The sequence below is a fragment of the Centrocercus urophasianus genome, unplaced genomic scaffold, assembly GCF_019232065.1.
Source record: "Centrocercus urophasianus isolate 14NV4802_14NV808 unplaced genomic scaffold, USGS_Curo_1.0 seq_974, whole genome shotgun sequence".
Classification (NCBI taxonomy): domain Eukaryota; kingdom Metazoa; phylum Chordata; class Aves; order Galliformes; family Phasianidae; genus Centrocercus; species Centrocercus urophasianus.
Genome location: NW_024885615.1, coordinates 13,124 through 35,948, shown reverse-complemented (window position 1 = coordinate 35,948; position 22,825 = coordinate 13,124). Strand labels below are relative to the sequence as shown.

Genomic DNA, 22,825 nt, shown 5'->3' with positions numbered 1-22,825 from the left:
AGGACACAAGGAGTTAGCAAACTGCTTCTCCCCTGCAATCTGCATAATGCAGTGCTGACTGTTCTGAGACATATACTGCTTATAATGACTTAAATCACGTTTTGTTGATTTGCTTGGACAATTGCTAGTGAAAGCTTACCTAGCCAGTGTAACTGTAAACACTAAGAATCCTCAAGCAAATCCTAGGCATTGCAGAAATCTTTATTTACAACTCCAAGGCCAGAATTTGCCTAGAAGAAACAACTGCACAGGCCGTGTAGAACAGCAGCAGGAATACTCTGCATATGAAAAGCCTGCTGAGAGGTTATTTAGCTGACAGAAAGCTGCAAGAGCCCAGCTCTGCATGGGGATAGAAGCTAAGCCCTGTGTGGCCACTAGGCAGTGCTCTGTGCTTTGCTCTGCAGCCTGCACACCTTAACAGCCGATGTCTGCCAGCTTGGCCTTAAAAAAATCCAATGACAACAAAAAAACCCCATCACCACCACCAACAAAAACCCCATATTTTAAACTAGTTGCAGTGCAGCCTGCTGCAAAATGACTTGATGGCAGTAAAATGGTATGACTCAATTTTGACCTTGCCGTATTGTTAAAATACCCAGCTCTAGGACTTGCATCTTTGATTATCCACTTGTACAGCACATCTCGACTCTGGCACTTTGCAGCATAACACATGCAGACATTTTCATGTACAGTTTTCATTAACCCTTTGCTGGACTTTTGTTCCAATCCAAAAAGGATGCCAGGCTCACAGAGATGAAGGGGTTACTTTATGGCTGAGAGCCTCAACTTATGGCTCCATTTCCTTAGAAAACACAATAACTAGAAACTATTTTAAAAGAGATTTAGGATTTCTAAAACTCCTGAAAACCTGAGAAGAATTTACCGAATAACTGGACTGAGTATGAACTTATGAACACAGTAATGTTAATTTAGAACCCCAAAGATGGAATGCTGCCAAATTTAAGGACAACTTTGACATTTTTCAGCTTTGTTCCTCATATCTAAGACAAAGTGAAGCTGCAGTACCACTGGGGAGTTTCATCATGTCTCTGTACCTATTAGATCCTTTCTGCAGCAGCAAAGGAACAATTTTGACACCTAACTCAATTGAATAGCCAATCCAATAAAATCTGCAATTGGTTTGAAGACATTTTGGATTAAACCTCAGGTCGATAGCTCTTTATAGCTTATTATGATTTTGATTCACTTGTGGGCACATGAAACTCTGCAGAACAGGTTTTCTAGTTGTCTGATTTGTCTCATCTCTACACTCAAGCAATTAACTGGACGCAGTTGTGTGCAGAGGCCCCACAAAACACTGCTCATCACTGCTGATCTTCTAGAGCTGGCAGTAATTACAGTGGTGACGGGATCCTGAAGTTGGGTTTGAATCAGCATCGACCTCAGTCCTAAGGAGTCTAAGTACAGCATCCTTCCCATCTTCCACTGCTTCTGTCTTGATTGCTCAGAGATGTCTCATTCATTTTGAAGCTCACTTTAATTCTTTTTTTTTCCTGCCACAGGAGTCAGACAGGCTTCAGCTTTTATCACATGGCTCAAAAGACGAACAGGACCCAGCACAGTTTTAATCAACTCCACCGATCAGGTCGAAGCCATCATAAATGCTGACGATTTGGCAGTGATTGGCTTTTTTAAGGTAATTCACTGGAGAGCTCAGAAGGCTGGTTTCCCTTCTGATCTGTTAGGGTTATGTTGTTTTCCACTGCCACCAAATCTCACACATCCAAAAGGCCCAGAACTTCCTGAAAGACTTTTTGTACCCTCCAGCCTCCTCCCTGGCAGGGCAGGGCAGCACAAGAAGCATAAAGTGCTCAACATTGCAGAAGCACTGCTTTGCAAAAACAAAAGCAGTGGGGTACTATCACCACCATCATCAAAAACCCAAAACACAACAGTGTGAGCCTCTACAAAGAAAATTAAACTCTGTGCCAGTCAAAACCACAACAACTAATCACAGCATTTCTATTCAAAGATGGTGTAAAGCACAGATGTGAATATTTGGCAAGGAGAAGGAAAGCTCCTTTCATGCTCAAATCCCTAGAAAAGGTGATAAATACCATCAAATGTGCCGGAATGCCTTTTACTTGTCTTTCCATTTGAGGAGTAGAAAAGAGCTCCATCGGTAACTCATTAGCAGTTTATTTAACTTCTGCCAGCTAGGAAATCTGCAGGGAATAGGAAGTCAAATTATTGCGCTGTGTATGATCCAACTCATGCAGTCCTTTCTCAGGTAAAATCCTACTACTTTCCAGAGTAGAATAAGGTCCTCAGGATTTGGGACTGAACGATGCAGAGCAATAGCCAAATAGTGTAAAGTAAATATGAGCTGTCAAAGCACTCAGAGGTCAGTACAAAAGGGGTAGGTTTTTTAATTCTGCTTTTTCATTGTGTCTTTGAAACCTTCACTATCTGAAACATTCAATGCTCTAAAGAGACTTTTATTCTGGTAACTTTCTGCCTAGTTCAAGGCACGATGTCTGGACTCATACCTGTACTGATAAGGTCCCAAATGTGCTGGCTACAGCAGACAGACCATGTTTTATGGCTGAGGAAAGTAGGATTCATTACCAAATTGCCCAGAGTAACAGAGGTGGTGAACACAAATGGCATAATAGGAGAAACTGTGAAAATGCTCACAAAGCCCAGAATTTGCTTTGCAGCAATGTGCTCACAGCCATGTATGGAGAAGGGCAGTTTTCCAGTGCTGGATCAGATTGAGATGCTTTTGGTATGGCAGTGATGCTGGAGAGTCTCCTGCAAAAGGCTGATAGCAGATAGTGCCTGCAGATGTGTCTGACTGGACTCCACAATTTACCTGAAAAAACAGTAGATGAGCACTATCATGAGTGAGGCCATGTCAGAAATGCTGGGGGTAGAAACTAATGCAGTGGTGTCCAAGTAAATAAAGAGCTGCATTTGGCCTTCTGTTACTCACAGATTGCTCACAGATGTGAGTGCCAAAATGTGTTGGGAGATCTCAGCATATAAATTGCTATTAATCCAGCGTGAAATAATTGTCTGATTAAATCATACCCGAAAGAGCTGCTGCCTTTCATCGTGCTTATTGACTACTAGTTCGAGGGTGGACAGAATGGTGACTGTTTGACAGATGTAGGAGTCAAGATGCCTGCTTTGAGGAGCACTCAGTCAAAGCCCCAGACACATCCATCAGGTCCTCCTGCAAGCAGGCAGCCCTCCTTTCTTGTCCATGCAGCTCTTTGTGCAGCTGTGCAGCAGAGCTGGAGCAGGGGAGCAGCTGCTAGCTCGATCCTTCCCCGTCTGGAGAAGTCTTGGCAGAGTGTGGCAATACCAGGGGAGTGCAGGGCAGATGAGATGAGTGCAGGAAGGAGATGGGGAGCTGTTCAGAAACCATATTGCCCAGCCCAGACAACACTAGCCAGAACAGTGAACACAGCAGTGCTGTCACAGCACTCCTATGATTTCCTCTATTCTAAAGATTTTCCTGTGAATGTAATTGTGGCAAGCTCATTTTTGCACTCACCTATACCTCACAAGCCTTTCAGGGCCCACATCACTTGCAGCTCTCACTCCTACACATCCTGTCAGGATCCTGGACACAGCTCTTAATGAATACTCTTTCTGGGATTAGGAACTTCACAAAGACAGCGTGGAAGTTTTCCGTGAGACTGCAAAAGATGTGCCAGAGATGCCTTTTGGGATGACAAGCAGCGAGGACATCTGTGCCCATTATGGCATCCAAACTAACACTCTGGTTGTGTTTAAGAAGGTAGGAGTGTAAGCCTAGCAAGGTAAGGTGCAACAGGATGCTGTGGCAGCTTGAGGACATGGAAAGGCAGTGTGGTATTTTTTCAGGTTATATCCCTACCTGAAATTCAAGTAGTTTATCACAAAAAATATTGCATTTGCAGACAAGAAAGATAAGGAAGAGGCAGACAACAACCTCTGGATGTTTTCCATCTGTCTGCTCACACTTCAGGATCCTGGTTTATACTTGAAGCTGTTCTAATTCACCTATCACCCATGCACACCATGAACTGAACATGGTAATGTTCAGAGAGTTCTGCTGACTCTTCCCTTTTCCTTCTTTTTCTTCCAGCCCACATCAGAAGTGGCCAACAAGATCAAATATACAGTAACAGCATCAAACTTTAGGCCTCAAAGTAGCCAGACCAAAAATGGGGTTAGAAGAGATCTGCTAGTTTATTAATGAGCAAATTAAAACTGTCAGCTCTATCCTGGATTCTAGCTATAATCTTCTGTAATCCATGGCATTCATTTTACAAGCAATGGAATTTCACTTACCGAGGATCAGAAAACAGCAAGGGCAACATTTTAGCTTAAAGACAGTGCTTTTGTTCCTATAGTTGATAAAACCAACAACCTCCAATCTCACTATTTATCTAAGGGAAAACCTGCGCATAATGAAGTGCTTGAAGATGGCAGACAGAACAAACTGGACCTCACAAGGATAATCAAAACCTTTACCTTGGATTTGGTCACTGAATATAATCTTGAGGTATGTGTATTTTTTCACTGTGTTAACAAAAGCCATGGGAGAAGGACAGCCAGTAACATTTCACATCAACCTCTGAGAAATCTCCCTACGTTTCTTAGGTTTTAGGCTATCAGATTGATACAGGCAACATGTTATGAAACTGCTTGCATATCTTGACAAGTTATTACCTGGAACAGAAGACAGTATTTGGCTAACATATTTCATGTGCTATTTCCAACTTACTGCAAGCTATCATTTGTGGCACCTCTTATAATACTGTAAAAAAATGGGAAGGAAGTGGGGAGGGAGGAAACCCTACCCACCAGATATAAATTCTGTGTGTTAAGAATTCAGGGATGAGGGAACAGTTGCCTTTCTTCCTAACAATTGCTGTCAATGTGAGCTCTGCTGGCAAATACCATCTGCAGAGGAATGCATACAGAAAAGGAGCTGATCAGCTTCTTAGTGTTTGAGAATGTTGTTTGACTAGGCTAGCCCTAATCATATCTAGGAACCCCAGTAAAATCCAACAGGCAGCTCTTGGTCAAATCCAGACCAGAGGGTGCATCCCTCTTAGCAAGGTGATGTTTCCTGAGGTGACAGGGAAGGGCTGGCCAAGCAGTGAGCCCACCTGAACATGCAGACACCACCGACCTGCAGAGAAGGCACAAACCTCAGGCTTCTGAGGGAGCTCAGAGGGTTGGAGGTTGGAAGGTCAGTTTCCACCCTGTCTCCAGCCCTTCCATTCCCATGCATCAACCCTGGCCTCTGGGCCAAGAGAAATTAGAAACACTGGAACACCCATTGCTAGAAGAGGAAGAGGAGACAAGGCATGGAAATGCTTGCATGGGAGGGTACTCTATTAACTCTGATCATGGTGTGGAATGAGAAAGTTCTGTGCAAAGGAGGAGATGTAGGCTGTTGATGGCATGCAGAAGTGAGGGAAGTGTCCCAGTTGGCTCTAGATGCTGCACCTCGGCCTCCTTAGGTAACATTGCCTTTTACTTCTGCACATCTTTAGCACTAATTCTTCAGCATGTGTTACACAGGAGGACAGAGTCTCCCTTCTGACTGTAAAATCCATGAATACCAATGAGGTTTTTACTGAAATATAGAAAATATTCAGGAGCTACTGATTCTTCTCACTTTATCTTCTCTAAAACAATGAAAGCAATCTCAGGGTTATGGAAATTATTGGGAATGGAGCCTTGAGAAGTAAAATTTGCAATATCAGAACTGAATGACACTGATACTCTGAGCCTCTGATTCCCTGCTCTACTTAAGAGGAATGGAACAGATGTTGAGTGTTGTTTTCCAGACATCTGTGAAGATTTTTGATGTCCCTGTTGAAAACCACATCCTGCTGTTCATCCCAACGAACTCAAAGACATTCAGCACAACTTATGAAAACTACAAGTCTGCTGCTGCAGAATTTAGGGGGAAGGTTTGTAATACTGAATCCTACAACACAAACACAAATGCTAAAAGATCAGTGGAAAAACACCATTGGTGTTTGCAAAAGTACACTGATGCCACTCTGTCTTTAGGTCTACTAAGCCCTTTAAAAACCATTTCAGCAACTATTTTTCAGCTTGGGCCCTTAATAGAATTATCTGAGAAATTCAAAGAATAAATGTCACTTCAAAACGATTCTTCAAAACAGAAAGATCACAGAAACCAACACTAATTCCAGCTGCTCCCACTCAACTGGCTTCTGATTTTACACATACAACTTTCTCGGAGCAATTTCCAACCAAAGCTGGCTTTAGCAAGCTTCTGGCAATTTCTGCCTGCACCCAGAAATGGCTGAAAGATCTCAGGGCATTGCCTGCAGCAAGAGATGGTTCCAGCTACAAAGCCTGAGAAACACTGCAAGGCATCTGTATGGCTTTGTGTGCAGTGCACAAGTGTTTGCATATGTATATTTACAGATAAGAGCAGTCTTACACAGAGGTATTTCAGTTTCTATTGCCAGCCAGCCTAGTGCTACTTCTGCTTTAACTGTGCTAAAGATTGAAGAAGTATAAATTGCCTTGTAATAGAAGAGCGCACATGAGTATTCAAAAAGACACATGCATGACATGTGTTCCAGCAATTCTGTCCTGTGAAGACCTATTAAGAACTTTAAGGGGTAATTTAGAAGTGTTTCTAAAATAAGTGGTAGCAAACCAGTGTGAAAAGGCAGAAGGGAAATTTCCATTCATTTTGGCTGTTTTGCCATTTCTTAACTTGGATCAAGGTACGAAAATGTTCACAGAGCTGCTGGCTTTTGGGCTGAGACCAAAAAAGGGTTCTACAAAATTGCTTTCATTTAAGGTTAGGTCCAAACCCGCTGCCAAGCTGCACTTCTCTAAAACGGCTAAAAGAAAGCTGTAAGACTCAACCAGATGTTTGGCTCTCTTTATTATCAGATAATGTTTGTGGTGGTGAATACTAATGAAACAAGAAATGGACGCATTTTTGAGTATTTTCGCATCAGGGACGTTGATGTTCCTGCTGTGAGAATCCTAAATCTGACAAGCCAAGCAAAGTACAAAATGCCTGCAGATGAGGTGACTACGGAGAACATAAGACATTTTTGCCAGAGCTACCTGGATGGAAAAGCAAAGGTATGTCCATCACTAATGAGATGCCCCTCTGCTACACCAACTAAAACAGATTTGCAAAGTTAGTATTAGAACAGTGTGCTTTTCTGATTATCAACTGATTAACTTACTTGTGCATTCACTGATAATTACTGAAAGAACATTCCTCTGTATTTAAAACAGAGGGGGATTACAAAGCTCTCCCGTTCTCCTACCTGAAAAATGGGCAAATTATTCAGGATGCAATTTTTCAGTTGATGCAAGCTGATGTTTTAGTGCTTTAAGACTCCCTGTGCTTCCATCTTTCCAGTAATCGTGGAGAAAATCTGTTCTCTTGGTTGGGAGAAATGAAATTTCACTAATGATTGCAAAGGAATTTGAAGTTCAGCAAATAGAAAATTGTCAATTTCACAGTAAAACAGAATTTAGCAGAGTCTAGCAGAGTGAATTTTGACAGGATGAATCACTCCCAGTGGTAAACACAGTATTTTTTGTCATAATGAAGCATCATCCTCCATACTCACATGGAAAATACATGAAAACATTTTCCTTCTTTAGTGCTCTTCAGGGTTATTTACTTTCATTTTCATCACAAGGAGTGATGAGGTGAGTAAAGTCAGAGTAAATTGACTTCAAAAATTTGAGCAGTAGATCCTATTTTCAATCTTGAGGCAGGTGGAGGGACAGAAGAGCTGCAGAAATCTCCTCCACAAAGACCTGCTTTTGTGGCAAACACATGCTATGGAACAGCTCCTGAGAGGAGAGCGTGACATTCTTCTAATTGGTCTAAAAGAAAGGAAATTGCCAGGCTATATGCTGGAAATTGAAGGAGTCACGTGGAGGCTGTGATCAGCAGCAGAAGAAAAATATAGGCAATACTCACCTTTTTATGTGTTTTACTTAATTTTGAGAGCCCTCAATAGAATCATAGAATCATAAAATGGACTAGGTTGAAAAGGACCATTATGATCACTTAGTTTTAATGCCAATAAGGGGGTAAGCTTTTCAGCATTCTAGCCAATGAACGGTGGGCAGCAAGCATCCAGGATAACACATTGCAATACAAATATGTTCCCAAAAGTGATTTGCAGACTGTCTGTATTCAAGAGAGGGACACATAATTCTGCCTGCCAACTATACAGGGGTGTGAGATACCAGTTCCCTGCTGAGGGCAGAGCAGAGAGTAGCATGAGAAGGCAAGAGAGGATTTAGAGATAGCAAAAAAATAGCATTAGGTGGAAGAGGACAGCAAGCAGAGGGTGATCCCACTTGTCTCACAATAACTTGATCTGGAGTATAGTTCCTCGATGCTCCCTGCACTTTCACAGCAGTGTTTGTTTCTGCTTAGTTACATCTCTCTAGTGAAGAAATTGCCAAAGACTGGGATAAGAAGCCTGTCAAAGTGCTCGTTGGGAAGAATTTCAACAGGATTGTCTTCAATAGGACCACGACTGTGTTTGTCATGTTTTGTAAGTGTCATTGTATTCAGATTGCTTTAACGTGATCCATTGGAAATGAAAAAAGAAAGCTCATTCTTACATACCAAACTGGTCTTTGCACTTTACAGAAGTCATGCTGAGCAAATTTGTGATGTCTGATGAAAGCACTTAAAAAATTTTGTCCTATGAAAATGCTGCACTACCTTTGGTGACTTAGAGCAGCAATGAGAAACATTCAGTCCCTTCAATAAGGTTTTGTCAAAGCAATTTCAAATCTCTGCCTGGAAGGAAAGGGACACTAGGATCTCATGCTGTACAATGGAACATTATAATATTCTGTACAGTATGAGTCTGGCTGTCTTCCAAGGAGAGAAGGGAGTTAAGTAAGGTTGTCTGGATGCAGTGCTGTAGTATTGCATCCCAAAGAGCTGTAGTTTAGCAACTCTAACTCCTTTCCCTTCTCTGTCTGCAAGTAAAGTGGCATTCCTTGTCAACCTTTCTCTGCAGGAAACTGCTGCCCTACCCTATACCAGCCAGCAGAGATTACACTGCCTTAATTTGTTCAGCAGAGCAAACATACAGCATTAGTATAAATACAGCATTCAGCATAATACTAGCAAATTCTTAACGGTAGCACAATCATGCAATCCTTTTAATTCCATCTAATCTGATCATGACCACTCTTCTCTTGATGGAAAATCTGTGGCTATTTAAGGGCATTCTCAGCAGTATGCCTTTTTGTTAACCTGTTAAATGTGCACTGCTTGGAGACAAAGCACCACCATACCTCAATCTCCTCCTTTTCAGTACAACTATAGTATAGTTTATGGACACATTTAATTTTATTACGTCTGGAGACATTTTAATATGTGTAAAGCATTTTGTGCCTCTGGCAAGTAACTCATCATGGGAACAATGTTTCTTGGGTTGCACTGGTTATCTGCCATGCTTCTCCAGCAAAGTCATATGGCAAGTGCTGTGTGTTACAATAATAAGGATCTAAGAAGCAGTGCTGCTGCCTTAGAGATAGTGATAGTAATAACCTTAGGTTGGTTATCACTACATCAAGACTTATAGAAAATGGATGGTTTCGAGTAGAAAGGGACCACAAGAGAAATCATAAAACCCCATTAACTTTCACAGAATTAGCAGATTCCACTCAGCAAACCAGGACATGCTCTTACAGCAGACTGCATGCTTTTACATTTGCAGATGCCCCTTGGTCCTATGATTGCAGAAAACTTCTGCCAATCTGGGATGAGCTAGGAGAGAAATATCAAAGCCACAAGGACGTAATCATTGCAAAGATAGATGTCACAGCAAACGATGTCCTGTCAGTTGTGATGGATCGCTATCCCTTCTTCAGACTCTTTCCTGCTGGACCCGATATCCAGGTGAGAAACTTGAGGGGATGGCACAGCTGCATGCTGATGGGGGACTGTGTGTGCATGTCGGATAGAAGCACATCCTTTAAGCAAGGCTTTGTTCTTTATCTACTCAACACTGAGCTCATTATGAACAAGAATCTGAATTAAAGGGGAAACTCTTCCACTGTCTCTGAAACGTGAAGTTGTAGCAAGAGCCTTCGCTCTATTCGCCATCTGGGACCTCACTACTGCCTTATTCTCTGCTGTTTAGCAGCCTCCCATCTGGGTTCTATCAACAGCCTCACCTCAGAGCAAACTCCTCATCATGAGAGCCAGACTCCTCGTCACTACAGGCCTTTCTTCAAACCATGGCAAGAGGCAGACAGTCACAGAACAACTCTGAAGCAGCTATGACTAGGCTGTAAAATACTGCTATCACTTGTCACATCCTCTATATTTTCACAACATTCAGCTCTCAAGACTTACTCCTGTGCAGTTCTGCCAGTAATTTTATTTCATTCAGTCTCAGTAGGGAAGAAATATTTGTTGTCAAGACTAATGATCTTCAGAATATGCTACCTAATGCCATGTTACAGAATAATCAGAAAATGCTACAGCTGAAAGAAAGAAAAATATTAGACAAGTAGTTATATTCCTCCATCTACATATACAATCTCATTAAAAATAAAATACATCTGAAGCCAAAATAAATTAAATTCTGAGATACCGCTATAATTAAGACATTACTAAGCTTTTCATTTTTCTTTTTAGTCCCAAACTTAAATTAAATTTGAAGACATTTGCTCATGTTCTCATTTAATCTTTTAGGGAGATATTTTGCTCTCAGATGTGCATGCCCATCTTCTAATGAATTGAACTATAGTCCTGCACACTCACATTGTGCTTTGTCTTTAAACAGGAGAGCAGAAATCCATGAAATTCTCATAATAAATGCCAGATTGTAAAAAAATCAGTAATATCTTTCAGTAGCCATTAAGGGATTTTTTCAGACTTAAAATACAAAGTTTGTTTGAGATCTGAAGTTCTTGCTTGTACACCATGTTTTTATGCCAGGTCTGTTGGCACTGGAGATGTTAGCCTGTACTTGATGGGCAATGCAGGTGTCCTGCAGCTTCCTGCAGTGGCTGACCCACATCCCAGCCTTCCTTCTTAGTGCAGTGAAAGGACAGCTGGCCACAGACCATCATAAATAACCGGAGACATACTCAAGCCATTAATACACAGTCACTGCAACAGCCTCAGCCATTTTCTACCTAACCAGCAGTTATACCAGGAATTCTTCCAAGTACATTTACACCTTTTTAGAAGTTAACCAAAGAAAGGGTGCAGTTATACCCCAACTTGCCAATACACAGAGCATGACATACTGTATAGGCACTACCCCACCTTCACAGTCCCTGCTTCTTATTCTGCCAATGAAAAGCTCAACAGAAAAGTCTTGGAGACAAAGAGGAACTTGCAGAAGGAAGAGGAACAAGATATATCTACAGGCCAGCATCACCACCTGGTACAGCCCTGATTTCACACAAACATAGTGCTGGAAACAAACACGAGTCTTCTAACGGCCCCTGTTGATCCTCCATGTTGTTTAAAGACCAAGGATGAATTGAAAGCTAGTGTGGAAGCAGGTAGCATTCTAAAGATGGAATAATTATCCTAAGACTCTAGAAAGCACTCAAATATAAATAAAGGAGTTTGAGCCAGCTCATGATAAGCCAATGGAAATGTGGCTAATATAACATGACTCATAGCTGTTTTCTAGATTGGGTTATCATGTTCTCTACTTAAAGAACACATTCTTACACAGACTCTTCCATGCACTCTGGCCTGATGAGATCACACTCCCTTCCTACTGACAGAAGCATCTGCTTGGTCTGCAGGGCATGAACTGTCTGCTTTCCAGTCACACTCCATCTAAGCAATCTAAGAAGTCAGCTTTTTCTGAAGCTAAAGATGAGTGACGCTCTTGCTCACAATGGATGCAAACTTGGTGGTTTATTTCATTTTTTTAATAATTAATTTATTTTTAAACCTGAAGTCACGTAGTGTGGAGTTAAGTGGGGCTACATGAGCCCAGACACCTCTATCTGTAGCTGGACACTTAAGCACGGATCCAGTTTTCCAAAGCACCAGCTCTCTGTTCTATGGTATTTTTTCATTCTCACTGTTTAATAACCATTGATTTTAGCATAAGGATGCACTGCTAGATGGCTATTGATAAGATAAAAAAAACCTTCTGATGTCAAAAGCAAAAATCAACTCTCAGTGAGACAGAAAAGTTTCCTCCTCCCCCAAAGAACAATTAAATCTGGCATGTAGCTCTATTCCAAGAACAGCTATAGTCAGAGCTGGAGGAACAAGAGAGTGGAATGACTGTGTGGAGGAAAGAGTGACCAGGCATCATCTGTGAGATGAACAACTCATCCATTGTTTCATCAATTCCAAATGTGAGAGAAAAACATGCATTTTTTCAGGCAGATTTTAAGGTTATTTGATTTATTTCTATGGATTAAGTGAGAAAAATAACATTGACATACACTTATGCACTGATTGCTCTAATGAGAAATGTTGACACATATCCTCAGTAACCAGAGCAAGGATCAACTGCTTCTCTGGTTTTACAGGTCTTTGGTCTGAGAAATTTCTATTTCAGCCATTAGAGTGGAGCAGGACTCATCTGAGAATATTAATTGCCTCTGGAGGAATCAAATAATATTACTCAAGAAAGTTAATTTTGCAAAGAAAAGATGCCTTCAAGGTTGCAACATCTTTTATTACAAGAGAATACCTTACTGCATGGGGAATATTAAACCCATGTATACATCTAGTGAATTCACCAGGGAATGGAGGTCTTCTGTTTATAGTCCCTTGAACTCAAATCAGGCATAACAGCATCTGGTATAAAGTAATACAGCATTGTTGGTCTCTGTGAGAAGCTAGATTACCTCAGGTGAGAAAAGGCATTTGCCTAAGTCTAAATAGACTCTGGTTGACAGCAGACAATTCCTGAAGTGGCACGCATGGGCTTCTACAAATTTTCACTGAAGGATTTGTGCAAGATACTTTCAGACTTCCAGAGGGCTCTTGGAAGTGATAGTATTTGGGAAAAAAAACACCAAACCCAACGTCTTTAAAAGAGAGTATGATGCTCAGACTCATTCAGAGAATTGTAAAGACCTAAATTGAAAGTGCATCTCACTAAACTTATTAAGAAAATCTCTCATGAGCCCCCAAACTGAAAGTGAAGTGTAAGAAAAGTAATGTAACTGCTCCCCTTCCTGCTGCTCTTATTGAATATTCAAGCTGGGGAATGTGGATTTTAACAACGTTTCTGGATTTTGAATTTCCATAAAAATGTTCAGACAGCTTAGAATATCACAGCTGGACCTGCAAAATACTCTGCTCCCCAGATATCTTGCAAACGTTTAACTGCTGCAATTCTACCTTCACTTTTTAAACTAAGAGCAAAAGTCTAGAGCGCGGGCAATCTAAAACATGGACATCCTTCAGCTAATTATGCTGCTATTTCCAGCACTTTGTGCACAGAGTTAAAGACTTTCCTAATCTTCAAACTCTTTCTAGGAGGTGCCCTATGCTGGGGAGCACAACTTGAAGGCATTTTCAGAATTCTTAGAAGAACAAATCAAGATGAGAGCAGAAACAAGAGAAAAGGTAGGCATCTGACCCAGACAATGACTGATCTGCTGTGCAATCCAAGGCATGTTTGCACCCTATATGGGCACACCTGAATCGGCAATAGCGTAGACCACAAGTGTGGGCTTCAGCCATTGCTTGGATGGTTCTTACCAGCTCACCAGCTTGGCATGACCACATTAACTGCAGTCATACCACCGCCAGGCTGGCACACACCCACTCACATCCTTGTTTTCGTCACACAGAAATCTCTTCTCCCACTCCTCATACCACCACTGAGCCCCTACGTTAATGTGGTACTGCAAAAGAAACCTGTGCCTTGACAAGTGTAACCAAAACCTTGTCAGGATTTTAGCTATAAAAAAGCCTTTGCTAAATTCATTTCAGCTACAGCCAGACTGGTTCAAATATTCATACTTACCTCATCCTTCTGCATGCAGTGTAGTTTCCCTTCTTCATAAAGCAATGGCACAATTGAGAGCTGACTGTCCCTCATATTGACAATCTAGTTATGACAATTTTCTGATTCCTCATCTCTCTCTCACCCACTGTAAGTCAAACCAGATAAGCATTAGCTGTCTCATTCAATGTAAAAATTGATTCACTCCTGACTTCACTGCTGAAATAAGTAGTTACAAACGGAGAGAGATGACTAAATAGTGTTACCAAACAGAGGTCTGCACTGAAGGGTCAGACCTGTGACTGACCAGTCACTGTACACCTCTGTTTTCCAATACCTGGAGCCTACATTTGGTATCTGCCCCTGCTGCATGTACCTCAGTGCTGAGTCTGCAACAGATCCCTTGAACCCCATACATACCATCTTGAGGAGCCATTCTGTCATCCCTTCTTCATCCTTTGTTTTGCATTAAACCATAAGTGCCTACTTGGGAAACATTATCCATAAAATAAAATAAAACCATCCTTTGTGCAGTAAAAGAGGTAAATATCTGACATTTGTTCATCTGTTCAAAATTCTCCATCCTGATGTGCTCCAAGTTTTCCCAGAAGAAAGCAGTTGTAGACCTTTTGCAGTACAGTGCTTGATGTAAAGTCCCCTGTAAGCATATTGATTTCAGCAAGAGCATGTTAATGGGGTAAGAAGTAGAGCTGAAGTCAGGGTATTCATAAACAGGATAAATAAGTATCACAGAATCACGGGGTTGGAAGGGACCTCAAGGACCATGAATCTCTAACACCCCTGCCACATGCAGGGCCTCCAACCTCCATATTTAATACCAGCCCAGGCTGCCCAGGGCCCCATCCAACCTGGCCTTGAACACCTCCAGGGATGGACAGGGCATCCACAGCCTCTCTGGGCAGCTGTTCCAGCACCTCACTGCTCTCCTAGCACAGAAATTCCCCCTGACATCCAACCTCAATCTGCCCTCCCTCAACATCAAACCATTTCCCCTCATCCTGCTGTTATCCACCCTTTTCAGGAGTTGACTCCCCTCCTGTCTGTAGGCTCCCTTTAGGTACTGCAGGCTGCAATGAGGCCACCCTGCAGCCTTCTTTTCTCCAGGCTGAACAAGCCCAGCTCCCTCAGCCTGTCTTTGTAGTGGAGGTGCTGCAGCCCCTGATCATCTCTGTGGCTCCTCTGCACCCTCTCCAACAGCTCCCTGTCTTGCTTGTCCTGGGGGCTCCAGACCTGGACACAGTAGGTGATTTCTTCTGTAATTGCCTAGAAAATATTCCTCCTTTTTCATTATCTTACTAACCATGGGGTCCAAGTTCTCATCAAAGCTCCGTTCAAACCCTCATGTATGCTTCACCATAACCCAGTGCAAGGGCTTGCAAACAGAACATGTTTTATCAACAGCAGCTCTACTTCTTACCCTATTAACCACTACTTCTTACCCCATTAACGTGCTCTTGCTGAAATCAATTTGTTATATATTGATTTTTTTTGTTTTTGAAAGTAAAGGGTTACTAGGAGCAACTCTCTTAGTGAACATGAATAGTAAGCAGCTTTGCTCTTGCATTTGGTTTTTTAAAAGGGTCCTTCAAGAAGAATGAAAGAGGGTCTCAGCCAGAAAGAGACTGTAATAACTGAGAAAGAAGAACTTTAATAGTACGGAGAGAAAAATCCTGAGGATTGTGGAGAATATGTCCTGGAAGGAACTCATTGTGAGAGTGAATCAACTCAAGTGAGCACAGACCTGAAAAACAAACAAACAGATAAATAAATAAAAGTAAAGAATTCAGCATCAACTGCTCATTGTGTGACCTCTATTCTGAATTCAGTTTTATTTGTAGTTTTACCAGGATCAGTTGTCAGGGTTCTTAAAATATTGTCGATTTTGCCTGAATAATTCTTTTATTATCAAACCATTGCTCTTATTTAGAAAAGTACAAGTGCCACGGTAAACCAATCAAGATGCAATGCTATTCATTTTGATCAAAAAGTGCAACGAGTTTGCAATCAGTTCCTCTCCAATGTAGCTCTTGGCAACCCTATTGTTTCCAAGGGAGATCAACTGATCACTAGGGAGTGATCAGTTCCAAGGGAGTAACTGCAGCTAGGGGCTGTGCCCAAAGTGGCACCAAAGGGTGGTCTGTGATCATTTCACTATTTGTCAAGCAGCAGAAAACACAGAAGTTATGATATAATATAATTGCAGTAAGAGAAATACTGTACCTAACGCCTGAAGTCAGTGTTATGACTCATATTTTAGTTCTGGTAGGTCTCCTAAGCACCCCATACATGTGACAGTGCTGGACAATGACAGTTTCTTTCTGCAGAGTATAAACAAAGTAGAAATAAATGTGAAAACTTGAAAACTTTTTTTAAGAGAATTAGAAATCACATACTAAGCATTCATTTCAATAATGGACTTCCCAAGTCTTTGCTCCCAACTGGTTAATGTCAATAAGCTGCTCTATGTATGCAGAGGAACAGAGGTGAAAACGTATAAAATGACTGCAGTGTGAAGAACACAGCACTTAAAGAGCAGTGGAGATTTCCTACTTCTGCCCTCTTGTGAAAATCAACAAGAAATGGACAATTTTGAGCTGTTGGACCTCTCATGTTTTGCAGCTATTTGCTAGAAAGAATAGTTCGGAACCAATGGTTTGTTTGCCAGCCAGGCAGCAAAGTGTAATTCAACAGACACACTTAGGGATGGAAGATAAAATATCAACTCCTCTTTACTTCACAGATCTTGCAAATAGATAGCACTCCACATGCAGTGCTGTCATCTCATGCGGCTGCTTTGGCCTTTGGTGATGAAGCGTTAATAACAAGGAGACAAAGCAAAGCAGTTTGTGTGATGCCTCACCGGCACACTTAATCTCTGCTGGGGATAATCTTCACTTGGACTGTAAGTAAATCCTCATAATCTGCCACTTTTAGATGTATGTTTTTGTGCAATATCACACAGAGGATCTGCCTGGGTTTTTTGTAGGTCTTGGACTACTTTCTTGAACAGCTGATGGGTGTCGTTCCTCATGGCTGAGAAGATGCATCTAAGTCACTCAGACTCCCAAGGTATTCAGCAGGTATTCAGCTCACCCTGCCTATACAATGGGAGACAGAAAATGGTAACCGTGACTGACAGTGTTCTTTACCACCTCAGCTCTGCACTTTAGGAGCTGAAGCTGACCCTTTTAAACTTCACTGGAAGCACAGGAGGGGTTCAAGGTCCTTGCACTGTCCTGGTTCTGTTCCCAAAGTCAGTCCTATAACCCAGCCAGCTAGATGGTAAACTGCAAACACGGTAAAAGCCACATCATTGGTATTTCCTACTTTCCTAAGCTTCGTATGTATGTATATATACACATACATGTATATATGTACATACATATTAGAGAAGATTCAAATACCCAAATTACTTTTTGCTCCCAATTCTTTGGCAAAATATTTTGTTCCTCGCATTTCAAAATGCACTGAATTTAGCAATTCTAAAATTGGAAACTGTAGTTTAAGTCATGATAGCAGAACTGAGAGAAGCAGTCCACTCCTTCACTTCTAATTGCAAATCACAGCTGAGCTATTATTTAAAGCAAAATTCTTCTCTAAAGATGCCAAGTGCTATTTAAACGTCTTGATTTTAGGGCAGAGCAAGATTTTGATAGAACTGCGACACAGCACATGTCTAACCAAAGTCTCAGCAGCAACAGCAGAAGACAGGATCTCAAATAGAGGGATGCTGGGTTTGGAGAGATTAGCCTTAGTTGCTGGCAGTGGAAACTCCCATCCCAGCTGGACAGTGAGGGATGCAGTTAACAGTAATTGCTTCTCTGCACCATTATTAAGAGCTTTTATTTACAAATATCACAGAAGAGTTTCTAGCTCCAAAGTATGCCAAAGGTTTTTTTTTATTATTATTACACACAATTGAAGAAGTCAGTTCTCTGTTGGACATCAAACCAGTTGTCTGCCAGTGGGTCCTTGCACAAAGTAAACCTGCTCACTGCTGGACGCCGGGTTTCATTTAACTTTGGGCATTCATTAACAAACAGAGGCACTCACGTGATACCCTGGGAGATCAGATTAGAGAGTGAATGAGAGGAAACGAATCCAGAAGAGGGAAGTGCCAGCATGCTTTCCCTTTGCTGCACTCAACATGATGAAATTTGAATGGCAAGCAGTGTCACCAATGCGTTTTGAATGACTATTAAACACAGAAGCTATAATCTTTTAATTAGTTTCTCCATAGAAAAACACAACAAGCAATGTTCTGCACATTATCTGACAGATGGGTTAGCATTCAAGATAATGGAAAAAAAAAATTAATTTTCACTGCTCCTACCCCCTGTATATGAGGCTCAATCCTGAAGCTGCTATCTATCCTATTATAAGGTGCAAGATGACAGATTAGTGAAAACATGTGCCACCTCAGCAAATGATGTTCTCATTTCTATCCCAACCACTGTAATATGTTGTGCAAAGGCAAGAGGCCAAGTGCATGCCGGCCTTGCCCTGATACATGGAGAGAATTACAGATCTACTTTATAAAGCATCTGGTAAAAGTCCGCCTTTAAGACAAGTTCTGTGGTGTGAACTGAACCCAAAATTTAAAGCCAGGTTCAACTGATCCAATAACTCGCTTTCCCTCCCATGCCAACTTCTGTCAGATTGATCAACCAAACCCATAAGTGCCTCTGAGGTTCCTCAACAATCACAAGCAGGAGTGAGCCCTAAAAGCTGGAAGCTGAATCACTTTCTCAAGCTTTACAAAGTCAAATGCTATTTTGCTTTAGTCCAAACATTAGAGAACTTCATTATAACCAAGGTCAGATAGTCTAAAAATTATTTAAATCCAGGCAAAAAAAAAAAAAAAAAGAAAGAAAAAAAAGAAAAAAAGATGTTTATTAATTGAATGACAGTAAATGAGTATCAGTGAGCACACCAATATCACCAGTTTTTAATCATATGAACGACGTCCCCATGCACATAAATAAGCCCAATCAATTAAGTTTGATATGACTAAGTAAAAAGATATCAGTGTGCACCAACTATGGAGCTCATTTAGTCTGCAGAGCCAAGATGGTTTGGTTACTAATATGGAGCAGAAGAAACATTCTCAGCCAAGAATCTTACTTCAAAAAGCACTCAAAAGCAATGTGAAGCATAGCAAAGCTTTATGAAAAAAATAAGTTGGAGGTCTTGTGAACTACCTCCTAGTAATTCTGACTTTTTAAAACACCAAATATCTGCCTATTTTGCCTTAAAATACAAGTTTTGAGCACCTTGAGGATAGCAATTCATCTCATTAAGCTCTCTTCTTAAATCCCGGGGAAGAAAAACATGGTTCAGAATTGATAATCATTCATAAATGCTCATATGCACATGAAAATCGCAATAATTCTTCTTGTCTTTGCAACAGCTTCATCCTAGCTTAATTCCCCTGGAGTTATTTTCAGCCAGCATAGCATAAGAAGCAGTACCACAGTACATTAGAAGAGGTTAATACAAATGCACAACAGATGCACTGATTGCTCAAAAAGCCCCGACTGTGGTAGTTGCACAGTTTTTTGGTATAAACCAAAAGGTCTGAGTTGGGGGCCAAAACTTTGGCTTTGGTAGAAATACATAGATTATATCCTTGAAATCTGATGTGACGATGAAAAAGAGGTGCTAAGGTCAGCACTTCAGGAATTTGGTTCAATGACTGGAATTGCCAAACTTCGTATATTTGGAAGCCTTTACCTTTGCCTTGCCCTTCTCTCACCTTTACTCCAGAAAACAAAGAGGGGAGATAGCTCCAAGCATACAATGCCTATGTACAGAGATATTAATGAAAATGGACAACCACCACTTTACTAAAAATGTGCTGCTGTGGTAACTCAAGTGGAGTTTGGCTGATGGAAATTACTAGTTCAAAAGTTCATGACTGAAAACAATGCTTGGATATGATCAACTCTGATAACTGGGGGTAGGAGATAGTGTGACAGATGGATGTGGGAGACGCTTCAACTCCATCTGTCCCCTGGGCTTGTGGGACACAATTGAATCTGTGTACCCACAGTGCCACACAGCCTTCAGGTCCCTCGCACAAGTTTGTGTTCCATTTTGAGAGTTTCCATGTAGACTTTACTGCTCAGCAATTTACATACCAGGCAGTGCGCATACAATCAAAGAATCATTTGCTACCCTTCGCCAGCAAGTAAAACTCTGCTGTGCTTCATTTAACCTCCCCTGGGCAAATGTGTGTTACCAGCAACTGCCACCAGTGAATAATAAATATTAACAAAACATTTAATTGGAATCTTATTGAAAAGCACTTTCACCAGCACGGCTGGCAAAAGTCCCCTTGAACAAATGTTGTCTCCTTGCCAAGTACAACACAGGTAGAATCATAATTAGTCACAGGCTACAGAACATACATGTGCAAACATCACTGCTCAAGCATGATCTTTGCAAAGCCTGAATTTGATAGATTACAGTAATCTGGGTTCTAACTAACTTCCCTGGCCTGGTTTTTGAACAGGTGCTGATTATTTCTCTATACATACCTCTAGTCTAAGCTGTTTTACTCTTACAATCTTTGATAATTTACCATGTAATCCTTTATTAAGACTCACTGAAGGAAGAGATTTGGACACTACTGTACCCAATTAGCAATCTTTACTGTAGATCTTTCTTCGTCCATTTGAAACCCTTGCACTAAGATGCTGGCTGGCATAAGAATTTGTTAGGACATTTCTTCTGAGAGCACATCCCTGTGGAGGTGTGAAGGATGTGCTCCCTCAGCAACCAAAGGACATCACAGAAGGTGAGGAAGATGACTTTTTTTTGAATAGTCGTAGGTGAAAATGAACTACAAGCTGTGATGCTTGAAAAGAAAATCAATTTGAATAAACTAATGTCTTTATTTTGAAATCCATTTCCTTTTGTGACCCGAAACCTTCTCTTCAGCTATTGTGGTGATCAAATCTTGGCTTACAAATTCTCATTCTCACTGGAAGCATCCAAAGCACTTTTCCAAATCTGTTTATTGTTTTACAATCCGGTTCTTAGTAACGTATCTGAGCCTAGCACAACAACATTTCAGTCATCCAGTCAGAGGTGAGAAATAAGGTGTATGACTTCAGGGAAAAAACACTGAGTGGTAAACAACAGAAACTGAAAGCAATCACTGAGCACAAGGTTTGAAAGGGTGAGAAAAGCTAACAAGGCAGAGCTCAGGTGTATGAGCTGGCAAGTAGAATGGAAACAAGAATAATCATAACTTCCCAGGACACCAGTGCAGCATGTTTCTTCACTACCAATGCCCAAAGCACAACTGACCACTCCATTAATGACACCTGCTGGTGAACTGTAAGGTTGTGTTGACTCCCTGGGGAACTCCCTGACATGGGGACAGAGCATGGAGCACCACAGGGTCAAATATCACCATCCTCGGAAAGGAAAAGACCTTGTGGGCCGCACCTGTCAGGACCCCAAGGATCCCATCCACATTTTCTCATTAAAAAAAATGTTCATCAGAAATTGACTAGATCATTCATATCCATATGTAACACTTACAAAGCTCTAGTGCTTCTGGAAAGATCAGGTGAGCACCAAGTAAATTTTCTCATATATAGTGTTAACCAGAGACTTCTCCAGCTGACAGAGCTATTCAGAAAAGGGGTAACTTTGGCCTGTTGGAAGTGGCCTAACAAATCATCTCTCTTTTTTTCTCTCCAGACCAAAATAAGAAGGCAAAAAAAAACTTAAAAGTACAAATAAACTAAGATTTTTGAAATCATGAAAAACTCTGGACCAGGGAAGTTAAAATGAATATATTGCAACCTCATTCCAGAGCTTTAATATGTCAAACTCACATCACAACAATGCATAAAAACCATACTAATGCCTTCCTCAACAGTATCAAAACTTAAATCTGTAGAATTGAACAAAAATGGCTGAAACTGAACATGTGAAGATGTGATACATGGAATGTGCCAACAAACAGAAATGTTGAACAGAACTCAGCTTGCAAAAGCAACATCTGTTTGCTGCAACAGTTAGAGGTGCCATGTTAGGATGCATTGTGATACTCCAATATAGCACTGCTATGCCTGTTGTGAAGCCAGACATCAATTCAAAGAGCACATTTTCCTGTAAATACCCTGCATGTTAGCAATGATTACACACAAGGTAAAGTTGAATCAATGTTCTGGGAAAACAAGCTGACATACTTGATATCCTAAGATAGCTTTCTGATCATACAAAACCAGCTATTATGCATAGCCTTGATTTTCAACCTTCTTAATATCCCAATGGCTTATTCCTTCAAGATGTGTAGCTCTTCTGGATGATTTCCAAGACCTTCATAGTTCTTCTTCACCCTGTCTTCAATACCGTTATTCTTTCTAGCACCTCTTGAGCACCTAGGCTCTAGTTTCTCTGATTCTCTGTTCATACAGATCACTCGATGTTATCTTCACATTTATTTCTCAGGTTAAAACCTGAAGGACAATGCACTAGTGCCTATAGAAAAGTGATCTTCAGAGACACTTTAAGGAGCAAAGTTCATGACTGCTGAAGATGAATTTATTGTAGGTGGTGATAAACAAGCCTAAAGAAGCAAAAACAAACAAACAAACAAACAACAAAAACAGCAAAAACAAACAATGGATTTTGTTAGAAGTGCACTTCTTGAAAACTAGCTGAAAAAGTAAGAATTTGTCCCCCATCAATAACCTGATTGACTTGCAGCATTGAAATACCAGGTACATTCATTATGAAGCTGGAATCTTCCCTTCACCACAACTGTCAATTTAATGTCATGCATGTGCAGCTCCATGCCAACCTCTCCTTGCCTTAATGAA

General features: G+C 41.0%; 1 protein-coding gene across 1 annotated transcript; it reads left to right on the top strand.

The window, feature by feature from the left end:
• The first annotated feature begins 1,520 nt into the window (after positions 1 to 1,520).
• Positions 1,521 to 15,741, top strand: LOC122171797 (protein disulfide-isomerase-like protein of the testis). The gene is made up of 9 exons (XM_042839572.1): positions 1,521 to 1,657; positions 3,632 to 3,769; positions 4,409 to 4,519; positions 5,817 to 5,942; positions 6,910 to 7,107; positions 8,432 to 8,552; positions 9,735 to 9,916; positions 13,493 to 13,582; positions 15,565 to 15,741. The coding sequence occupies exons 2-9, from the start codon at positions 3,689 to 3,691 to the stop codon at positions 15,634 to 15,636; spliced, it is 981 nt and encodes a 326-aa protein (XP_042695506.1). The 5' UTR covers positions 1,521 to 1,657; positions 3,632 to 3,688; the 3' UTR covers positions 15,637 to 15,741.
• Positions 15,742 to 22,825: the final 7,084 nt, after the last annotated feature.